The sequence below is a fragment of the Lissotriton vulgaris genome, chromosome 6 (assembly GCF_964263255.1).
Source record: "Lissotriton vulgaris chromosome 6, aLisVul1.2, whole genome shotgun sequence".
Taxonomy (NCBI): Eukaryota; Metazoa; Chordata; class Amphibia; order Caudata; family Salamandridae; genus Lissotriton; species Lissotriton vulgaris.
The window spans coordinates 1,271,734,379-1,271,755,221 of record NC_141694.1 but is presented as its reverse complement, the minus strand read 5'-3'; the positions used below and the strand labels follow the sequence as shown (position 1 = coordinate 1,271,755,221).

At 35.2% G+C, this 20,843-nt stretch overlaps 1 protein-coding gene across 1 annotated transcript; it reads right to left on the bottom strand.

Annotated features, from left to right (window-relative positions):
- Positions 1-318: 318 nt before the first annotated feature.
- On the bottom strand, positions 319-19,040 carry LOC147708759 (uncharacterized). The gene is made up of 6 exons (XM_086927395.1): positions 19,006-19,040; positions 17,338-17,408; positions 11,289-11,355; positions 2,570-3,007; positions 1,081-1,296; positions 319-644 (listed from the first exon to the last, which is right to left on the bottom strand). The coding sequence occupies exons 4-6, from the start codon at positions 3,005-3,007 to the stop codon at positions 384-386; spliced, it is 915 nt and encodes a 304-aa protein (XP_086783521.1). The 5' UTR covers positions 11,289-11,355; positions 17,338-17,408; positions 19,006-19,040; the 3' UTR covers positions 319-383.
- Between the last annotated feature and the right edge of the window lie 1,803 nt (positions 19,041-20,843).

Here is a 20,843-nt window from a genome sequence, read left to right as displayed (position 1 = left end):
CTGTCAAAGAGGGAGAGTCTGTCAAAGGGGGAGAGTCTGTCAAAGGGGGAGAGTCTGTCAAAGAGGGAGAGTCTGTCAAAGAGGGAGAGTCTGTCAAAGAGGGAGAGTCTGTCAAAGAGAGAGAGTCTGTTAAAGAGAGAGTCTGTCAAAGAGAGAGAGTCTGTCAAAGAGAGACAGTCTGTCAAAGAGAGACAGTTAGTCAAAGAGAATACAAGATAAAAACCTTTTTAAAAATTTTTTAAAGTAAATATATATTTAGTGTTATTGTTTGCAACCAAATGAAACTTTAATTAAAATACTGTATTTTTAGTCTTTTTACTGAAACATAATTTGAATATCTCCCATTTTGTACATTGATTTACAGTCAAGTATTGTGTTGTTTTTCACAACTCATGTATTTTCCGTATGTATCCATTTTGTAATATTACATTGACATTTTTGGGCAAGATTGGCATTAGTGCTTCCTGAATGTCGTCAATGTCCGGTGGTATTTGGAAGTAGTCCAGTAGAATATTGTTATCTATTTCGACTGATTGTAAATTTTCTGCATTATCAATATGTACATTTAGTGTACTGTGTTCCTGATTCGCATTTTCGAGGCTATATATAGTCATATTTATTTCTTCTTCTGGCGGTTCTATTTTCTGTGAAGGAAAAAGAATTTAGTTAATTTCATATTTATGAAGTTATTTTATTTCTTTTCTTGTGTTGACCTACGGACAAATTTCTTGATATATGCAGTCTTAAATAATGTTAATAAGTAGTGAAGATAGTTTAAGAAAGGATAGTTTGTGAGTACGTATAGTGAAAAGGTATAATAGAGGATTATAGACTGTTTTGTAATGTTATAGATACTTTAGTAAAAATACGTTTTCATAAAGTGGAGAGTATAAGTTAGCTTTATAGTAGTGATTAGTATAATACATAGTGTAGCTTAATGCATTTAGATAGAGAGTATTAGAAGCGATAGTTTGAGTGAATTTTAATTAGTGAATATAGAGTTTGATGGTGTTTGAAGAAGTAGATAGTATAGATTGAGTAGTAGAGCAAGTTATTAATATTTTCATAATTTGTACTTACTTGAAATTGTGTATTCCTTGTTGTGTTTAACATTTTATTGTTGTTAAATTCATGCACTGTCAAGTGCGTCATCTTAATGTAGGATCCAATTTCAATGGGAAAGTCTGTGGCATCTCTCCAAAGAGTTATTTTTACTGAGTCCGTTGTGTCTTTCACAGTTATTGATTTAAGTTTTGTATCTTGTCCGGCAATAACAATTGTTTTTATTTCTTCTTCCTGTAAGATAAAATTTGTAATAGAAATTAAAGAGAGTCTGTCAAAGAGATAGTCTATCAAAGAGAGAGAGAGTCTGTCAAAGAGATAGAGAGTCTGTCAAAGAGATAGAGAGTCTGTCAAAGAGAAAGAGAGTCTGTGAAAGAGAGAGTCTGTCAAATAGAGAGTCTGTCAAAGAGAGAGAGAGTCTGTCAAAGAGAGAGAGAGAGTCTGTCAAAGAGGGAGAGTCTGTCAAAGAGGGATAGTCTGTCAAAGAGAGAGAGAGTCTGTCAAAGAGAGAGAGAGTCTGTCAAAGAGAGAGAGAGTCTGTTAAAGAGAGAGAGTCTGTCAAAGAGAGAGCGAGTCTGTCAAAGAGAGAGCGAGTCTGTCAAAGAGAGAGCGAGTCTGTCAAAGAGAGAGCGAGTCTGTCAAAGAGAGAGGAGTCTGTCAAAGAGAGAGAGTCTGTCAAAGAGAGAGAGGAGTCTGTCAAAGAGAGAGAGGAGTCTGTCAAAGAGAGAGAGTCTGTCAGAGAGAGAGAGAGTCATCAAAGAGAGGAGTCTGTCAAAGAGAGGAGTCTGTCAAAGAGAGAGAGTCTGTCAAAGAGAGAGGGTCTGTCAAAGAGAGAGGGTCTGTCAAAGAGAGAGTCTGTCAAAGAGAGAGAGTCTGTCAAAGAGAGAGAGTCTGTCAAAGAGAGAGTCTGTCAAAGAGAGAGTGAGTCAAAGAGAGATAGTCAAAGAGAGTCTGTCAAAGAAAGAGAGAGTCTGTCAAAGAAAGAGAGAGTCTGTTAAAGAAAGAGATGGTGTCAAAGAGGGAGATAGTCTGTTAAAGAGAGAAAGTCTGTCAAAGAGAGAGTCTGTCAAAGAGAGGGAGTCAAAGAGAGTCAATGAGAGAGAGTCTGCTCAAAGAGAGAGAGTCTGTCAAAGAGAGAGAGACTCTTTGAAAGAGAGAGAGAGGGAGTCAAAGAGAGAGTCAAAGAGAGAGTCAAAGAGAGAGTCAAAGAGAGAGTCAAAGAGAGAGTCAAAGAGAGAGTCAAAGAGAGAGAGAGTCTGTCAAAGAGAGAGAGAGTCTGTTAAAGAGAGAGAGTCTGTAAAGAGAGAGAGAGGGAGTGAAAGAGAGAGTCTGTCAAAGAGAGAGTGTCTGTCAAAGAGAGAGAGAGTCTGTCAAAGAGAGAGAGAGTCTGTCAAAGAGCGAGAGTTTGTCAAAGAGTGAGAGTTTGTCAAAGGTGTAAGTATTGTGTGCAAGACTTTTTGGTATATAGTGTGTGTGTAAAAGGGTGAATTTTTTTTTATAAGCTTACCTCAGCAATAGTCCCAGAAATGCTCATTAATGAGCGTAGTGAAGCTGCTTTTACTGTTTTTATCGGTGATATTGGTGGAGCAGGGGGTTGTAGTATATATTGTGCCTCCTGTATTATTTCTTGAGGTATAGATAAGGGCATCATGCGTGATAGTTTCGTTTGTTTTGTGATGATAATCACATTGTTTTTGGCTAAGAAATTGCGAATCATAATTCCATTCCCTTCTTTCGTTTGCTGGTAAAATGGCTCATTGTAGCACGTTGCTTTAATGCAACTACTTTCATCAGCTAGAGCTAGATGATACATTACTTTGTGCTCTTGTTTAGCATTTGTATAGTTTGTTTTTGTCGAACATTTTATTACGTTGGCTCGGATTGTTTTTTGGTAAGGTTTGTTGTCTTCATGTTTCATTTTTTTGAGGTCTTCTATGGAAATCATCTGAAATGAGAGAAAATGTTAGTACACATTCTGAGCATACATTTTTCCCCTTTTGCTATTACCTGTAATAAAATAGCATGTTAATGAAGTTGTTGCATTTTAAACTGCCACCCATAATGCTTTGTGATCACTGTAATATGATTCTAATGTACCGTAGTGCATGATGTTGTCATTAGTATAGATGTGATCTAGTGTAGAATTGTAGTCTGTTGTGTATTGTTCTATTTTTTGCTGGCATTGAAATTGCTGCAGCATATATTCTAATAGCAAAGTTCTGTTTGGTGACATTTGTGTTAAATCTATATTGAAGTCTCCCATGATGACATATTTTGAATTTGGATACAAGTAAATTATGCTACTTAAAGCTTGTAATAATGTCTGCAAAAGTACATGTGGTGGTTTGTACAGTATAATAAATAAGTATTCAGAATCATTAAGATGCAGAGTGAAAATTAAAAAGTCAATTTCGTGTTGTGTTTGATATATTGGCGATAAAAGCATGTTTTTTTTGTAGTAAATGGCAATACCATGCTTAGTGTGCTGGTTGTGAAATTTATCAAATAATAGTAGGTGATATTGTTCTATTAAGAACGTATTCTTATCTGCTTTTCTAGTTGTGTTGATTTCAGTAAGGCATATAATATCACTGTTCATGATATTTTTGTCTGATTTCATAGCAGTGTAATTTCTTTGCAAGGACCGTATGTTATGGACAATTATATTACACTGTTGTCTATAGCTATGCAATTGTGGTACTGATATTTGTAATAGCATGTGTGTTCTTAAACGTGTCATTTCTTCATGCACTTTTGGATGTACAGCTATTTTGTCTTGCTGAAAGTTTCTAATGTATATGTTGTCTAAAGATTTAGCTCTGCTTAAAGCTACATAATGTAGATGATGTACTTTACTGTTGTTAAAGTGAATGTAAATGGGCTCAATTGTTTCTCCTTGTGTTCTATGTATAGTTCTTGCAGATGATTGTCTCAATGGGAATTGTTTGCGTATAATAGTTATAAATTTCTGTGTATATTGGAAATGCCGTGTAATAGCATGAATGGGTGTCCAATGAGGCAAAATATTACTGTGATATATGTGTTTGTTTTCTTGTCTTGTTAATTTGCCTACTGTTTCTTTATCAAAATTAATCCAAATTACATTTGGGCTGTTATTGATAGTTTCCACAAATTCTACTATACCTGTTGCACCATTTGTTAAACCATCATTGACATTTATATTGTTAGTTAAATCATATCTTAATTGCAATGCAATATGTAATATTGATGGCAGGCTCATTGTTTTAGTAGAATCTGTGGGCAACTGTTTTAGTATTTTTTTTTTTACTGCTTCACTTAAGTCTGCTGCAACTGTATCTATTGCTGTAGCTGTGTAAACTGGGTAATGGGTTATATGTTCTAATAAAACTGCATTATTTACGCTATTGACTTCATTGTTAGTTCCCATAATGTAAGGGATCGTTTTGCTAATGTTTTCAGGTGGCTCTATTTCTCGTGTTTTTATCTGTATAATATCCTCATTTGTTTGTTTCCCTTCTCTTAATCTGTTTAGTAGTTGAGCAAATGGCAAGTCATTTTGTTGTCTCATTATTTTAGTCAACTCAAATAACTTGAAATGTGTCTGCCATAAATTAGTACTCACTGGCCTATATGAATGTTTTGGGTTGTCAAATATGTATGGGTCAAAAACTGGCTTCAATTGGTAAAAGTCTCCAATTGCTAAAATAGATATACCGCCAAAAGGGAGATCAGACATTTTTATCTCTTGCAATCTATTATGTATAAAGTTGAATACATTAGCCCCTACCATTGATATTTCATCAATTATTAGCAATTTAAGATGCATTAGCTGACCTTGTAGTGTGCTTCTATTCTCATGAGTTAGCTGTCTATGAGTTAGTGTTTGTGAAATAGGTATTTTAAAAGTACTATGTAGTGTTTGTCCTTGAATGTTATGTGCTGCTTTGCCAGTTGGAGCTGTAAGCAATACATATATGTTATCTGGGTTTTCTCCTGCTTTTGTATTGTAATAACGTACTAATGTTTGGTAAAGTGCTGTTATAAGGAAACTTTTGCCTACTCCTGCACCACCTGTACAAAATGTGTAGCATGGTGTTTCTTTAGTTTTAACCCAATGCAAATGATGATATATAAAGTTAAGTTGTTCTTCTGTTAGATTTTGCATTATACTATCATATTGTTCTTTTGGCATTATGTTATTGCTTATTGATTCTTCTCTACTTGTACTTCTAATCCCTAAATCAAATGATAGGTCATACAATGGGTTTTCATTATTTTGCACTTCATGGCATATGGTGTTATCTTCTTCTGTATCTATTGGTGGTAGCAATGTATCTAATATACTAGTTTCATTGCTATTAGTTGTTAGTTGTTTATTATGTTTATTATATTTATTATGGTTTGAATCAACTGCATTTTTAAGTTCTAGATAGCGTTCATAATAAGTTCCCTTGTTATTAATTATATTATGTTCATTTCGCCATGGGTAAAAAAGCATGAGCAATTCTCTATAGTAATTTTCTGAGTCATTTTTGATGTTAAATCTGCAATAGCGAATTACTCTTGCTTTTTTTCTTTTTATGCAGTTTGTTTCGTCTACTAAATTTATCTCAAGTTCTTCGTCATCTGAGCTATGAAAGTTATTTTCAATAAGGAAATTGTCATGGCCTGTTTCTTCTTTTCCTTTACATTTTTTCTTTTCATTATACATAGATGCATAGTCAGCTAATGTACATGTTTCTAATTTTACAGGGCGTTTACTATACCTGACTATAATATTATCATATTGTATTTTACAAGACTCATCTGGTAAAGAATTGATAGTTTCGATGTCTTTTAATAAGTATGTACGCTTTTCATTAGGACTTGTATTGATAAATACAAAAGATCTTGAACTTTTCCGTAAAGGAATTTGTAGTATTAGATATGCTGCTTCTTGTGCACTTATTTCTGTACAGTTTAAGAATTTGTTCCCTATATGCTTAAGTTGTTCCTTAATACTTGGATTAGCATGTACTTCTTTAGCAGCTTGGGCAATTAGTTTGCTCATTCCTCGCTGTGATTTACTAATGTATGAAACAATATACACAGCACATGCATATGCATCTAAGATGTATTGTATATCTATGTTTGCTTGCCATGCTTTCAAAATAGTTGGATTGTAGTTATTTATAAAGCATTCAGCTGGTGTTCTTTTCAAGAAAATAGTATTTTTTTGTATAATAGATTGTATACATAAAGTATATTGTTTTAGATCTATGTTCATTGAATGCAAAAACTGTTCAAAAGTATAATTTGAAAATTCTTGGCTATTTATAGTTAGATGTATTAGTTCAATTTGCTGTAAGAGCTCGTTATTTGTTTTGTCTAGCTCTATTGGTTCTAGTATAAAAGTTTCAGGCATTGGATATCTGGGATAATGATATTTGCATGTTCTTTTATGTTTGATACGGCAGTTCTTGGTATGGCCGTGTCTTTGTAGAGGTAGTAAAGACTCTATATCTGGTTCTTCTGTTTTTGCACATGTAACATACTTATTTATGAAAGTAGTGACTTCATCTCTATCAGAAGTTTCATATAGTGGAGCATTTTCTATCCATATTATAGCATGTATATGTGGTGATCCCCGTTGTTGGAATTCCACTCTATAAAAGTAATCAATAATTTTGCCAATTGGATTACTTTCATGCAATAAAACAGAATTAAATAATTTCCGAACTTGAAAGTCAAAATGTCTTGCACATGTAATGGGATTCTGCTGTATTAATTTGCATTTTGTTTCCCATGACATATTGTTAAATTCTTCTTTTGTGCATTCTGGTCTCTTTTCTGTACGTAATAATATGTTAATTAAGTGATACCATTTCGTTTCTGCAGCAGATAACGTTAAAAAAAATGTTGGTAATCCTAATTGTCTAATCATAGCAAAGAGGTCTTTTTTGCATTGCTCCCAATATGGTGGTGAACTACGGATAGTTTTAAGTATTTTGTATCCTTCATTATACTGCAAAATTGTATCTAATTTATTCTTTATGTCTTTGGCAGTTATAATGTTTCCATTATTAAAGTATTTCCTAAGAGATATAAATATTTTGCTCTGTAATTGTTTAATGTGTAATGTTTTTAATTTAAAGAAAAGATTAGTAACACACTTTGCTACTCTTAGATCATTACTTCTTACTTCTGATTGACAGATTGTGCTGTAATGTATTGGGACATGCCTTTCTTCATTAGTTGGCCTTCGTTTCCCGCCAAATATAGTTGGGAATGCCAAATATTCAGAATCTTTGTCTTCATACAGGCCTCTTGGTGTGTTATATTCTGCAGGTGCTAAACTTAAAATATTATTTGTTTCTGTAGTAATAGTTTCATTATCTAACATAGTATCTAAATTTCCTGCTGGAATGTTGTCTGAGGAATCTGACGTATTACTTGTATCTGAAGTCTCATCACAAGAATGTATATCTTGTGTTGTATAATCCCAATCTTCATTAATAGTGATTCCATATTCTTGAAACAAAGTGCTTGTAGTGGCTAAATATAAAGCTGCACGTTTAACTTTGTTTGGTCTAACATTTCCATAATGGGTATAAGATTTATAACTTAATTTCCTTTTTAATTTTATTGGAATTGTCATGTTATCATTAATTTGCCTTGGTAAAACAGTTACTGTTGTCATAACGTCTGCAGGGACATTTACTACTGCACCTGATAGAGATTTTTGGAATCCACGTGGTAATGTTCTAATTTGTAAAAAAGGTATTCTTGGCGATACTAATCTTTCTTCTAAGTTATGCAACTGTAAGACTGGTGGGATATCAGGAAATGTCATCCCATTATATACTGAACATGGAGGTATTTTGTCTTTTGATATATATGTGTAACATGTTCTGCATATCTCATTTGTTCTGTATTTGCTAATATTACATTCTATGAATTTAGCTCTCTTACTAATACTGTGTGTATTTTGAAGACTTTGCTTATGCCAGAGTTGATTGCAAATAGTGCATGTGTACTCGGGTCCATATCTTATTTCTTCCTGAAATATCCTAATTATCTCATTTGTTGTTTGACCTGTTATATGTCTATGATTAAGTTCATTCTCTTTGTTTTGTGTCTGTTTTCTTTTTCTAGTACTGTTTACTTCTAGAATTTCTATATTTGTTGGTTGAATTAGTGATTCAACATTAGCTGTTAATGTGTTTATTATCTCAGTATTGTTAAGAGCTATGTGTGAAGCTAAATAACTGTCTTCTGTTACATGCAGTCTATTGTCCTGACTATTGCTGTTTTGTGTGTTTAGTATTGTATTTTCTACTTGTAAGTTATTCGAAGGAATTTCCCCTAATGCATTTATAGATATATGTGTCGTATGAACATATATGCTTTTTCTCGACTTTACATTTCCTTGTCTATGATTCCGTTGTGTTTGGTGTAAACCTTTTTTGCTAATTGTTGTTATGTTCACTGTAGTTAAATCTAAAGTAATACTCTCAGAATTAGTAATTTGTTCTCTATTGCCTAATTTTAGGATGTATTCTATAATAAGATTAATAGAGTCAAGGTTGATAGCAATACATGTTCCATTAGGATGTTGTATTGCATTTTCATTTTGGCTATGTGAATCAAATAGAGAGTATGTATGTAGAGTTTTGAAGACTGAAATTATATATCTACCTATAGAGATCAATATACCAGTTTGTGAATTAATTGTAGAAGTTAGTGCAGATATAAATTTACTATGTAAAGTTTGTGCTGATTTTGTTAGTTCTTCGCTAAAGCATTTTTTGAGCTTTGTAGAATAGATTATGTCATTGCTAACTATGTAATTTGGTAACTTTAGAGGTTGCATACAATCTTGTTCACCGACAGAGTGCATTTCAGTGTACAAAGCATCTCCAAGATTCATAATACAGTGCAAGTCTACACTATCCCAAATATATGCTGGTTTACAGTAGTTCTTTAGAATTGCAAATATACTATTTTGAAGACAATGTGTATAGTGACTAGTTTTATCACTATGTGTATTTTTGTCCTGTGGATGTGTGTTATGTAAAAAGGGAATTTCTTGTGGTGTTTGTGTTAAAATATGTGAATCTATATTGGTATTATTTGTGCTACTTTCCTTGTTCTGCAATGTGCTATTGTGTATATTATCATGAAGTAAACTGTCATTACTTCCAGTAATAAGTTTATATGTATTATAGTAATCACTTGAATATGTGTTTGTATGTACATTACTTGTGTTTATTGTTTGTTGTACATTTATGTGTGTGTTATTAATTACATTAGTAGAATATGTGTTGGTATTTAACTTACTTGCTGGTATTGTTTGTTGTAGATTTATGTGTGTGCTATTAATATGTTGTCTTTCTGTGTTGCTCTTAAGTGTTTTCTTAAGTATACTTGCATATGTGTCAGTAGGAGTAGTCTCTTCTGGTGTATTAGTATATTGTGTTGTGCTGATCTGCTTGCTGTTCTCTTTAGATTGATTATTAGGCCCTGTTGTAGTGAGAATTGCACAGGAATACGTACTAGTACTAGGAGTATTATCTAAAAATGCTAATGGCTGTTCCTTATTCCAAAAAGTTTTTTTTTTAGATTGACATCTCTGAATGATTTTTTTGGCATTTTCTATACGCATTTCAAATGCTTGTGTGAAAAAATTTTCACTACCTTTAGTAGAATACACATAAAAAATTTTCGGTGCTACTGCATTCTTATTTTTTTCATGACGCACCATTGCTTTTTGAAGTGATTCTTTTGTAATCGTACTTATTTGTATTGGAGTTAATTCATACGGCACACAATTCAGGTTTGGTTTCTTAAGATAGTGTGCCAGATTAGTGATGTACTCTAGAAGTTTTTCAAATGTGAACTGTATAGTAATACATGTTCCATTTGGATGAGGCATTCCAGTCTTATCACGACTATGTGAGTCAAATACAAAGTATGAATCATTTTTCTTAAAAATGGAAATAACATAAATTTCCATGCAAAGTATAACACCGGAGTTGGAATCAAGTGCAGGTTTTAATATTTTGTTGAGATTTGGAAACGAAGGGTCACATTGTTGTAATATGTCTCCATAATAAGGTTCTTTAAGTTTAAGAGAATAGATAGTAGTATTGTGTTCAATAAAATTAGGTAACTCATCTGGATGCCTAAGTTGTTCGCTATTAAGTAAATGCATATCTATATATAAAGCATCACCTAATTTCATAATGTAATGCAAGTCTTCTTTAGTCCATGTATGTGCATCTTTGTAATAGTTGTGTATAATTGCAAAAGTACTATTTGGCAAGCATTGATAACCTCTCGAATTGCATGTAAATTTGTCATGACCTTGATGATAATCTGCTGCTAGTATTTGCATGTTAGCTAATCTTATTTATGAAATAATTTGATATCGCTACAGTATTGCTAGATTTTTTTGTTATCCGCGAGTCTATTTTCGTTCTCTTATTTAATCTCTATCTATATATATATATATATATATATATATATATATATATATATATATATATATATATATATATATATATATATATCTATTGCTAATTTATATTTTATTTTGTACTTAACTATAATGCAAGGCAATTAATTGAACACTATTTTTTTGCATTGTATTTTAGGTAGCAGATTTAGATGTATTTTGTTTACAATTTTAGTGATGTACTAGCTATAAGTTATACTATTAGCATATATATATATATATATTTGGATATATATATATGTATATATATATAGTTATTTTACTGTTAAATATATTCCAAGTTACAGGTTGATAGCTTATTTAAAAAACATACTTCTAATTGTATATATTTCCAAACAATTAGCAATTGTCTTTATAAAAGAAATAATTTTCAATGTTAAGTATATAAATATATATATAATTTTTTTAATAACTAATTATATATCTGATTTTGTCTAGTTTTTTTTCTCTAAATCCACTCTATTGTTGTTTTGGACTTGTTTTATAGTTGGAGCTGCTATCAAAAGAAAAAGCAATTACTTTTACTTTTTTGTTAACTATTTTTTTTTCTTAAGATTAATGTTACCTATGGAAATCTTCTATATGATCTTTTCGAATTCTAAGTATATACTATATATATATATATATATATATATATATATATATATATATATATATATATATGGGTTTGTGTTGATATGTGTTTTGCTTTTTCCCTTGCTATTTCTATACTTACAAGTCAATAAAGAAGCAAAATAGATACTTTTACCGTGATGATGTTTTCACTGATGTTGTGTCAAAGAATTACGTCTGATGTTATTCAATCAATTGGCAATCTAAGGAAGAATGAAACAAGCATTAATATTGAGTTGACTTATTAATATAATAAAAGCGGCTCGATACTCAAGACTATGTGTAGAAGTTGTATGTGTAGTATGTGTGTGGACTGAGTGAAGCATATTAGTAGTTGTAAATCGAGTATTAGAAGTGTATGTAGTATAGAGTAACTAGTAATGTATAGTAGTAAGGAGGATAAAGTGAGCAAGATAGAGAGAGATGGAGGGCAGGAAGAAGAGATGTTAATAAAGAGGGGTGGTTAGGCAATATTGAGAGTAGTGGAAAGATGAAGAGAAAGATAATGAAAAGAGAGAAGTCTGATAAGGAAGAGAGGATATAGAGGTGTAGAATGTAAGCTACAAAAAAATAGAAATGTAAATTACATGAAGTGATTTTTATGAGAAGTTGTAAAGAGTGTATTAGATGCATTGTTTGTAATTTTAAGCAAGTACAAAGGAATAGGAGAGGTAGTGAGATTAAGGAACACTTAATCCCTTGTTAAATCTAAATAAACAATAGAAGAGACGTTAAATACATCTGAATTTGCCACAGAGACTGAGTGATGCAACTGGGGAATTGCACACTCACTTTAGGTGGAAAAGAAAGCCCTCACACACCGACCTAGTCAGTGTCATGCTTCATCATTGGGCCCCACCAAAGAGGCCGAATGCCTCTTTGGTGTGCTACGACGCCAGAAGACTGCGGAGCAGGTTTTGTGAAAAAGGCATGTTGTGAGTTTTATAATTAAAACTGCCTAATGTGTAAGTAAAAATCTATAATTCTTGATGCTTAGTACACAAATGAAAGAGTTATGTGTCTGAATTTAATGCCCAAGGTAATGGATTTGTTAATTTAAAATACTAATTAGTCAGTCAACATGTTTCATGTTTTACATTTGTTTACATTTCCTTAGGCATTTATAATGACAGAATTATACCCCGGCGGTATGGACTCTCTAATCGCCCACCCTGACCTGGGGGCGTGAAAGTGAAAATATCAAAAAAATGATTTAGTGCATAAAAAAAAAGGGGAAGAGCAATTGCTCATTCCAAAAGTGTTTGTGCACCTGTAAAAGAAATAACAGACAAACATAAAACTTTCACACAATTAGTTGTAAATATAAGTCATTGCGTTTGTCCAGTGTGTTCTATAGTTGTTGCATAGTGTTCCTAAATAAACACTATAGTTAACATCATCTATATAGCCTTATAGGGATGCTCACACTAACTTAGTGAAGTGGAAAAATGTGTGTAAAGCACACAAAGTAGCTAGAAAGTGTTGATGAAGAGAGGAGACACATAAGAGATCAAGAGGGCTAGAAAGCAAGAAGAGAAGTAAGTGCAGAATGGAGTGAGAAGATAGCAAGTAAAAAAAGTGCAAGATAGAAAGTGAAGACAAGATGGAGACGTAGATAGAGTGTGAAGACAGGAAGGAGAGAGGACATGAGAGAGAGAAAAAGGGAGGGAAGAGGGTGCAGGAGAGAGGGATGGTAGAGAGAAAAGAAAGCATAAAGGAGATAGAGATAAGAATGATAGATAGGGAGGAAGAGGAACATGGAGAGTATTAGAAAGAGAAAAAAAAGAAAAAGGAGAGTGCAGGACAGAGAAGCATGATAGATAGAAAAGGAGCTAGAAAAAAGAAAAGAGCAGATGTAATAGGGGGCAGGAAGAAGGAAGAGAGCATAACGGAGAGATATATAGAGAAGAATGAATAAAGAAGTAATTAAAAAAGGAAGAGAGAGTGCTAAGAAAGAACGGAGTATGCAGAGAGGAGGTGAAAAGAAGTTAGAGAAAGATAAGTAAGAAAGAGGAAGAGAGTGCCGGAGATAGAAGTATGATAGATAAGAAAGTAGAGAGGATGCAAGATAAATGGAGATCATGAGAGAGAACGTAAAATGGGCAAAAGACTGCAGAATGGAGGCAGAGGTCCAAAAATATAAGGAGTGCAAGATGGAAAGGCAGAACAACATAGGGAAGGATATAGAGAGCAAAAGGAAGAGCAAGAAAGAGAGAAAGCAGGAGTTAAAGGGAGGGTGTCCATGAGGGAGAGTGATGGCAAAGGGAAAATAGCAGAAGGGAGATAAAAAAAGAATGATGATAGAGAGTGAGGAAGAAGGAAGGAGAGAGAGCAGATGGAATAGGGGTCAAGAGTAAGAAGAAAGGGAGCAAAAAGGAGAGAGAAAAGAGAAGAGAGTGCAGAATGGAGTCAGAGGGCAAGAAAGAGAAGGAGTGCAAGATGGAAATGTAGCACAATATGGGGAAGGAGATAGAAAGTTAAAGTAAGAGAGAGGGCAAAAGGGAGAGCAAGGGAGAGAGAGAAAAAGCATGATGTAAAGAGAAGGATGGAAGAAAGAAGGTGAGAGGGTAGATGAAGAAAAGCACAAGAGTGTGAATATAAGATGGAGTGGCCAAAATAAAGAGAAATAAAGAAGGAATACAAGATAGCAACATAAGGAGCAGAGAAAGAAAGGAGAGAGATGGAAAGGGTATGCAAGAAGAAGAGAGGGGCAAAAGGTAAGAGCAACAGGGAGAGAGATAAAGATCGAAGGAATAGGAAGAGAGGGCAGGAGAGATAAGCATGATAGAAAAGGATGGAGAGAGCAAGCAGAAAGGAGAAAGGACGCAGGGCGCAAAGGGAGCAGCTTTTTTGCGCAAGCCAAAACCTAATGAGAACTGTAGTGTGAGTTTGGGTCGGCCCTCGTCATTCATTGTTTGGCTCCATAAATTGAGCCTAGCCATTGGACGAGGGGCCTGTCCGTCAATTTAAAGCAGACTCAGGGGCGTTCAAGATTCTTTGGCTTTTGCCGACAAAACGACGCCGGGAACGCCCCCGATTCTAGCCCGGCATTGCCGGGACCTGCCTTTGATGACGTATCTGGTTTCTTTGTCTGTGGCGGAACAAATTGCAGGTAAGCGATGATGTCTTTTGTAATATAAATGACTGTATTTTTTGAATGCCCCATCCGAAATGTTTAATCACGTTTTTTTTTTGTTCTCTGCAGGTATTTTGCGACGGCCCGGTGGGGGGAACAATTTCCGGGCGGGATCCTTGGCTCGCTGTCTGTCTCCGTCTCCATGGTACAAGGGATTTCTTGCAGGTAAGAGATGGTATCTTTTAAGGACAGAGATGGAGAGTGAAGGCAGGAAGGAGATAATACGCAGGAGTAAGAAGAAAGGCAGAAGGTAAAGGAAGAGTAAGAAGTAGGGCATGAGCAGGGAGGGAGAGAGAGCAGATGGAAGAGGGTGCAGGAGAGAGGTATGGTAGAGAGAAAAGAAAGCATAAAAGAGATAGAGAGAAGAATGAAAGATAGGGAGGAAGAGGAACACGGAGAGTATTAGAAAAGAAGGAGAGTGCAGGACAGAGAAGCATGATAGATAGAAAAGGAGCAAGAAGAAAGGAGAGAGCAGATGGAATAGGGGGCAGGAAGAAGAAGGAAGAGAGCAGAAAGGAGAGATATTTAGAGAAGAAAGAATAAAGAAGTAATTTAAAAAAAGAAGAGAGTGCAAAAAAAGAACGGAGTACGCAGAGAGGAGGTAAAAAGAAGATAGAGAAAGAGGAAGAGGGTGCAGGAGATAGAAGTATGATCGATAAGGAAGTAAAGAGGACGCAAGATAATGGAGATCATGAGAGAGAACGTAGAAAGGGGAAAAGACTGCAGAATGGAGGCATAGGGCAAAAAATAGAAGGAGTGCAAGATGGAAAGCCAGAACAAGATAGGGAAGGAGATAGAAGTGAAAGTCACAGAGTGCAAAAGGAAGAGCAAGGAAAAGAGAAAGCAGGAGTTAAAGGGAGGTGCATGAGCAAGAAAGAATTAAGAAGGGAGCAGTTGGAAGAGGGGGCAAGAGGGAGAGTGATGGCAAAGGGAAAATAGCAAAAGGGAGATACAAAAAGAATCATGATAGAGAGGGAGGAAGAAGGAAGGAGAGAGAGGAGATGGAATAGGGTGCAGGAGAGAGAAAAAAGAGCAAAAAGGAGAGAGAAGAGAGTGCAGAATGGAGTCAGAGGACAAGAAAGAGAAGGAGTGCAAGATGGAAATGGAGAACAACATAGGGAAGGAGATAGAAAGTGAAAGTAAAAGAGAGGGCAAAAGGGAGAGCAAAGGAGAGAGAAAATGCATGAGGTAAAGAGAGGGTGGGAAGGAGGGCATGAGCAAGAAATAAGTAAGAATGGAGCAGTTGGAAGAGGGTGCAAGAGGGATATTGATGACAAAGAGAAAAGAGCAGAAAGGAGGGAGATAAAAAGAGAAGCATAATCGAGTGGGAGCTAGAAGGAAAGAGAGAGCAGTTGAAATAGGGGGTAGTAGGGAGAAGGAGAGAGCAGAAAGGAGAGATATATATAGGAGAGCAATAAAGAGAGCAGGAGGGAACAGATTGTGATGGAAGAAAGAAGGTGAGTATAGATGAAAAAAAGCACAAGATTGTGAATGTAAGATGGAGTGGGCAAAATAAAGAGAAATAAAGAAGGAATACAAGATAGCAACATAAGGAGGAGAGAAAGAAAGGAGAGAGATGGAAAGAGTATGCAAGAAGAAGAGAGGGGCAAAGGGTAAGAGCATGCGAGAGAGAGATAAAGATAGGAATAGGAAAAGAGATGGCAGGAGAGATAAGCATGATAGAAAAGGGAGAGAGGAAGCAGAAAGGAGAAAGAACGCCGGAAATAGAGAGATAAAGAATGAATTCAAGAGACAGCTACATTTAGGAAGTAGAGAAAGAAAGGAGAGAGATGGAAAAGGTATGCAAGAAGAAGAGGGGCAAAAGGTAAGAGAGCAAGAGGGAGAGAGATAAAGATAGAAGGAATACGAAAAGAGAGGGAAGGAGAGATAAGCATAATAGATAAGTAGGGAGAGAGCAAGCATAAGTAGAGAGAGCAAGCTGAGACGCAAGCTAGAAAGAGCATCAGAGAGAAGGTAAGGAGGAGTAAAAGTGAGAGCAGAATAGAGTGAGTAAAAGAAAGTGCATGATAGAAAGAAAGAGAAGAGGGGAATACAGGAGAGAGTGTAGGGGCAAAAGGTAAGAGCATGCAAAGAGAGATAAAGATAGGAATAGGAGAAGAGATGGCAGGAGAGATAAGCATGATAGAAAAGGGAGAGAGGAAGCAGAAAGGAGAAAGGATGCAGGAAATAGAGAGATAAAGAATAAATTCAAGAGACAGCTACATTTAGGAAGTAGAGAAAGAAAGGAGAGAGATGGAAAGGGTATGCAAGAAGAAGAGGGTCAAAAGATAAGATAGCAAGAGGGAGAGAGATAAAGATAGAAGGAATAGGAAAAGAGAGGGAAGGAGAGATAAGCATAATAGATAAGTAGGGAGAGAGCAAGCATAAGTAGAGAGAGCAAGCTGAGACGCAAGCTAGAAAGAGCATCAGAGAGAAGGTAAGGAGGAGTAAAAGTGAGAGCAGAATAGAGTGAGTAAAAGAAAGTGCATGATAGAAAGAAAGAGAAGAGGGGAATACAGGAGAGAGTGTAGAAGAGAAAGGATGCAAAAGAGGGAGAGGAAAAAAAAGAAGGAAAGTAGGAGAAAGTGAGGAAAGAATAGAGCAGGAGTAAATAAAATAGAAAGACTGCTGGCAAAATCATGAATGAGATGCAGAGTAAATGCAAGAGAGAGGAAAGGCAAGAATGCAAAATTGAAAGGGAAGGCAAGAGAAAGATGTATATATGTTGCATGTGCTGTCTCAGTATCTAATCATTTGCTCATCTCCAAACTAAATCAAATGTTGTTTATGAGGCAAACTTTTGTGTATATCCAGCAAAGAATGCCCAGTACAGACAGAAAGAACAAAGTCTTAGTTATAAGTTTTCCTTTACCTTTGACCTCTCTCCTGATTACGACCTCACCAGTGCTGCTTTCATCTCCAAAGTAAATTAAATGTTGTTTATGAGGCAAACTTTTGTGTATAACTATCTAGCAAAGAATGCCCAGTACAGACAGGAAGTACTACCCAAAAATGTCTAAAGTAAAATAAGTTTTAAGTATTAACGTACCGTGTTGAATGAACGAATTTGAAAGATGTGTCCTCGATGGGGCAGTTGCACCAAATGGCAAATTTTTTGTCCTGTAAAAGCAAAATATACCGTTAGCAAAAGTTTGAGAAGAGTGAGGACATTTGTGTGAAGTATATTAGAAGTTGTAAATAGAGAATTAGAAGCAGTATGTATTATAGAGTAACTAGTATAGTAGTAAAGACTATAAAATAACAAGGTGGAAAGAGATAGAGGTCAGGAAGAAGAGAGAGATGGATAGAAAGAGGGGAAGATAGGCAAAAAGAAAAGGAGTGAAAATAAAAAAGGAGAAGGATGATGAACCGTGCAAGTTAAAAAGAAGCTTGATATGGAGAGAATGCAAAGAAGTGAAAAGACGACAAAAATAAAGACAAAAATAAAGAAGTAAGAGTGCAGGAAATTGAAGTATGATAGATAAAGAGTGAAGCATAATAGAGAGGGAGCAAGAAGGAAGGAGAGAGCAGCTGGTAATTGAAAAAAGGAAGAGAGAGTGCAAGAGAGAACGTGAGGAACTTTTTTGGACAAAAGAATGTCAAAAAGGGTATATAAAGAAGAAAACCACAAGAGTGTGAAAGTAAGATAGGTAGAGTGTGCAAAATTGCGAGAAATAAAGAAGGAATACAAAAGAGCGAGATATAAGGAGGAGAGAAAGAAGGAGTGGTGGAAAGTGTCTGGAAGAAGAGAGGGGCAAAAGGTTAAGATATCAAGAGAGTGAGAGAAATAAAGATAGAAGGAATAGGAAAAGAGAAGGTAAAAGAGATAAGCATAATAGATAAGTCGGGAGATAGCAAGCAGAAGGGGGAGGACGCAAAAAATAGAGAGCACGAGAGAGAAGAAAAGGATGGGTAAAAGTGAGAGCTGAATAGAGATGGAGTAAAAGAAAGTGTGCATGATAGAAGGGAAGAAGATTAAAACAGGAGAGAGAAGGTATAAGAGAGGGCATGAAAAAAAGAGGGAAAAGTTTAGAAGAAAGAAAGTAGGTGTAATAGTGAGGGAAGAATAGAGCAGGAGTAAATTAAAGAGAAAGACTGATGGCAAAATGGGAAAGGAGATGCAGAGTAAATGCAAAAGAGATAAAGGCAAAAATGCAAAATTGAATTGTAAGTCAAGAGAGTGAAATGTATGTATGTTGCATGTGCTAGCTTAGTATGTAAGCATTTGCTGCCGGGACCTGTAAAGAAGGTGGGGATGAATATATAGGGTGAGGGCAGAAGAGTGAGAATGCAGGAGAGAGAAGGAGAGCAAAAGAAAGAGAAAGTCGGAGAAAAGGAGAGAAGAATAATGCGAGAGTGAAAGAAAGGACATTGAATGTAAAATTGTGAAGGAGATGCAGAGTAAATGCAGAAGAGAGACATAAGGAAAGGCAAGAAAGAAATTGAAAGGGAAGGCAGGAAATAAAGAGATCTATGTATATTGCGTGTGGTAAATGAGTCAAAGCATTCCCTACAGGGACCTTTCCAAAAAGTGTTTGTTATAAGTTTTACTTCTCTGTTGATTCCAACTTTACCAGTGGCGCTCTTGTACAAAAGCATAAGATGTGCTTTATGAGCGAAATTTTGTGTATAAGTATACAGCAAAGAATGCTTAGTACAAACAGCAATTATTAAAAAACGAAATGTATTAAGTAAAATAAATAAAGTATTAACATACCGTGTTTATATAACGAATTTCAAATTGTGTAGTCGATGGGTCAGTTGAAACAAACGTGTACTTTTTTATCCTACAAAACAAAAATAGCATTAGCAAAATATTATGAGTGCAGGCCAAAAAAGCAGTGATTTTCTCATTCAAACTGTGCAAATTGAATCTTAGCCAAAGCTTTGCGTACTAGCAATTAATGCGTTCTAATGTAATAGTATGCCAATTATTTGCGTCACGTTACTGGTTTGTATGTGCCTTTAAAAATATAGAAATCCGCGCATGCACGTTGTGAAAAAAAAAAGAAGGAATGTTGTCAGTGTTTTATTTAATTTCTCGCATCGTGCAAAGCAGTTTGTGAACTAAAGTTGTAACTGAACATATATATATATGTGTGTGTGAAAGATTAGTCTTACCTAAATCAGTGAAATGGATTAACAAAAAACATGGTGAAATTGGCCAAATGTATATACAACACAATTGAATTGTAAAGTGATACGTATTCTTACTGCAAATTAGTTTTACAGAAAGGCATACTTACATGCGCAAACATTTTCATCCTAAATGCACAGTTTGCAAACATTTATATCGTAAATGTACCTATTGACGATGTATGAAAAAGAACTCAAAGGCATTAAACAAAAACATGGGGAAATTGGGAATATGTATATGCAAGACAATTTAAATCTAAAGTAACACGTATTATTACTGATTTGTTTGCACGTATAAAAACTGTAAAATGTGCTCGTAATACCGCTGCTCAAAAGAACAGATTACTTTCACAGAAAGGCCTGAACTTACATGCGCAAACATTTTCCTCCTAAATGCAGTTTGCCGATGTATAACTTTGTACTGAAAGTCGTCGTGTCTCACATTATCCTAACTGTTCTTTATGTTCTAAGTAAATGTAACGTGCCTTCATGCTCTGACTAAATCTAGTGTTGCGACAAACACATGCTTGTGCTCATCTAACTCTCAGCCCTACGATTTGAGCATATTAAATAAAAAAAGGGGACAAATTACTTTCACAGAAAGGGCTAAACTTACATGCGCAAACATTTTCCTCCTTTATGCAGTTTGCCAATGTATAACTTTGCACTGAAAGTCGTCGTGTCTCACCTTATCCTAACTGTTCTTTATGCTCTCAGTAAATGTAACGGGCCTTGATGCAATGACTAAATTTAGTGTTGCGACAAACACATGCTTGTGCCCATCTAACTCTCAGCCCTACGATTTGAGCATATGAAATACAATCTGGCATCGCACAAACAAGGCACCCAAAATGTACATAATGACGAATTGCATTAAACAGCAAGGCCTTACAAAGTAAGCATGTGTAAAGGCCATGAATAAAGTAGACATGCGCAAACATTGAAATCGTAAATCTACCTACATTTTTCTCCTAAATGCAGTTTTCCGATGTATAACTTTGCATTGAAACTCGTCGGTCTCACCTTATCCTAACTTCTTTATGCTCTCAGTATAAAATCTGGGACAAATGACTTTCACAGAAAGGTAGAAACTTACATGCGCAAACATTTTCCTCCTAAATGCAGTTTGCCGATGTATAACTTTGCACTCAAAGTCGTCGTGTCTCACCTTATCCTAACTGTTCTTTATGCTCTCAGTAAATGTAACGGGCCTTCATGCTCTGACTAAATCTAGTGTTGCGACAAACACATGCTTGTGCTCATCTAACTCTCAGCCCTACGATTTGAGCATATGAACTAAAAAAAAAGGGGACAAATTATTTTCACAGAAAGGGCTAAACTTACCTGCGCAAACATTTTCCTCCTAAATGCAGTTTGCCGATGTATTAGTTAGCCCTGAAAGTCGTCGTGTCTCACCTT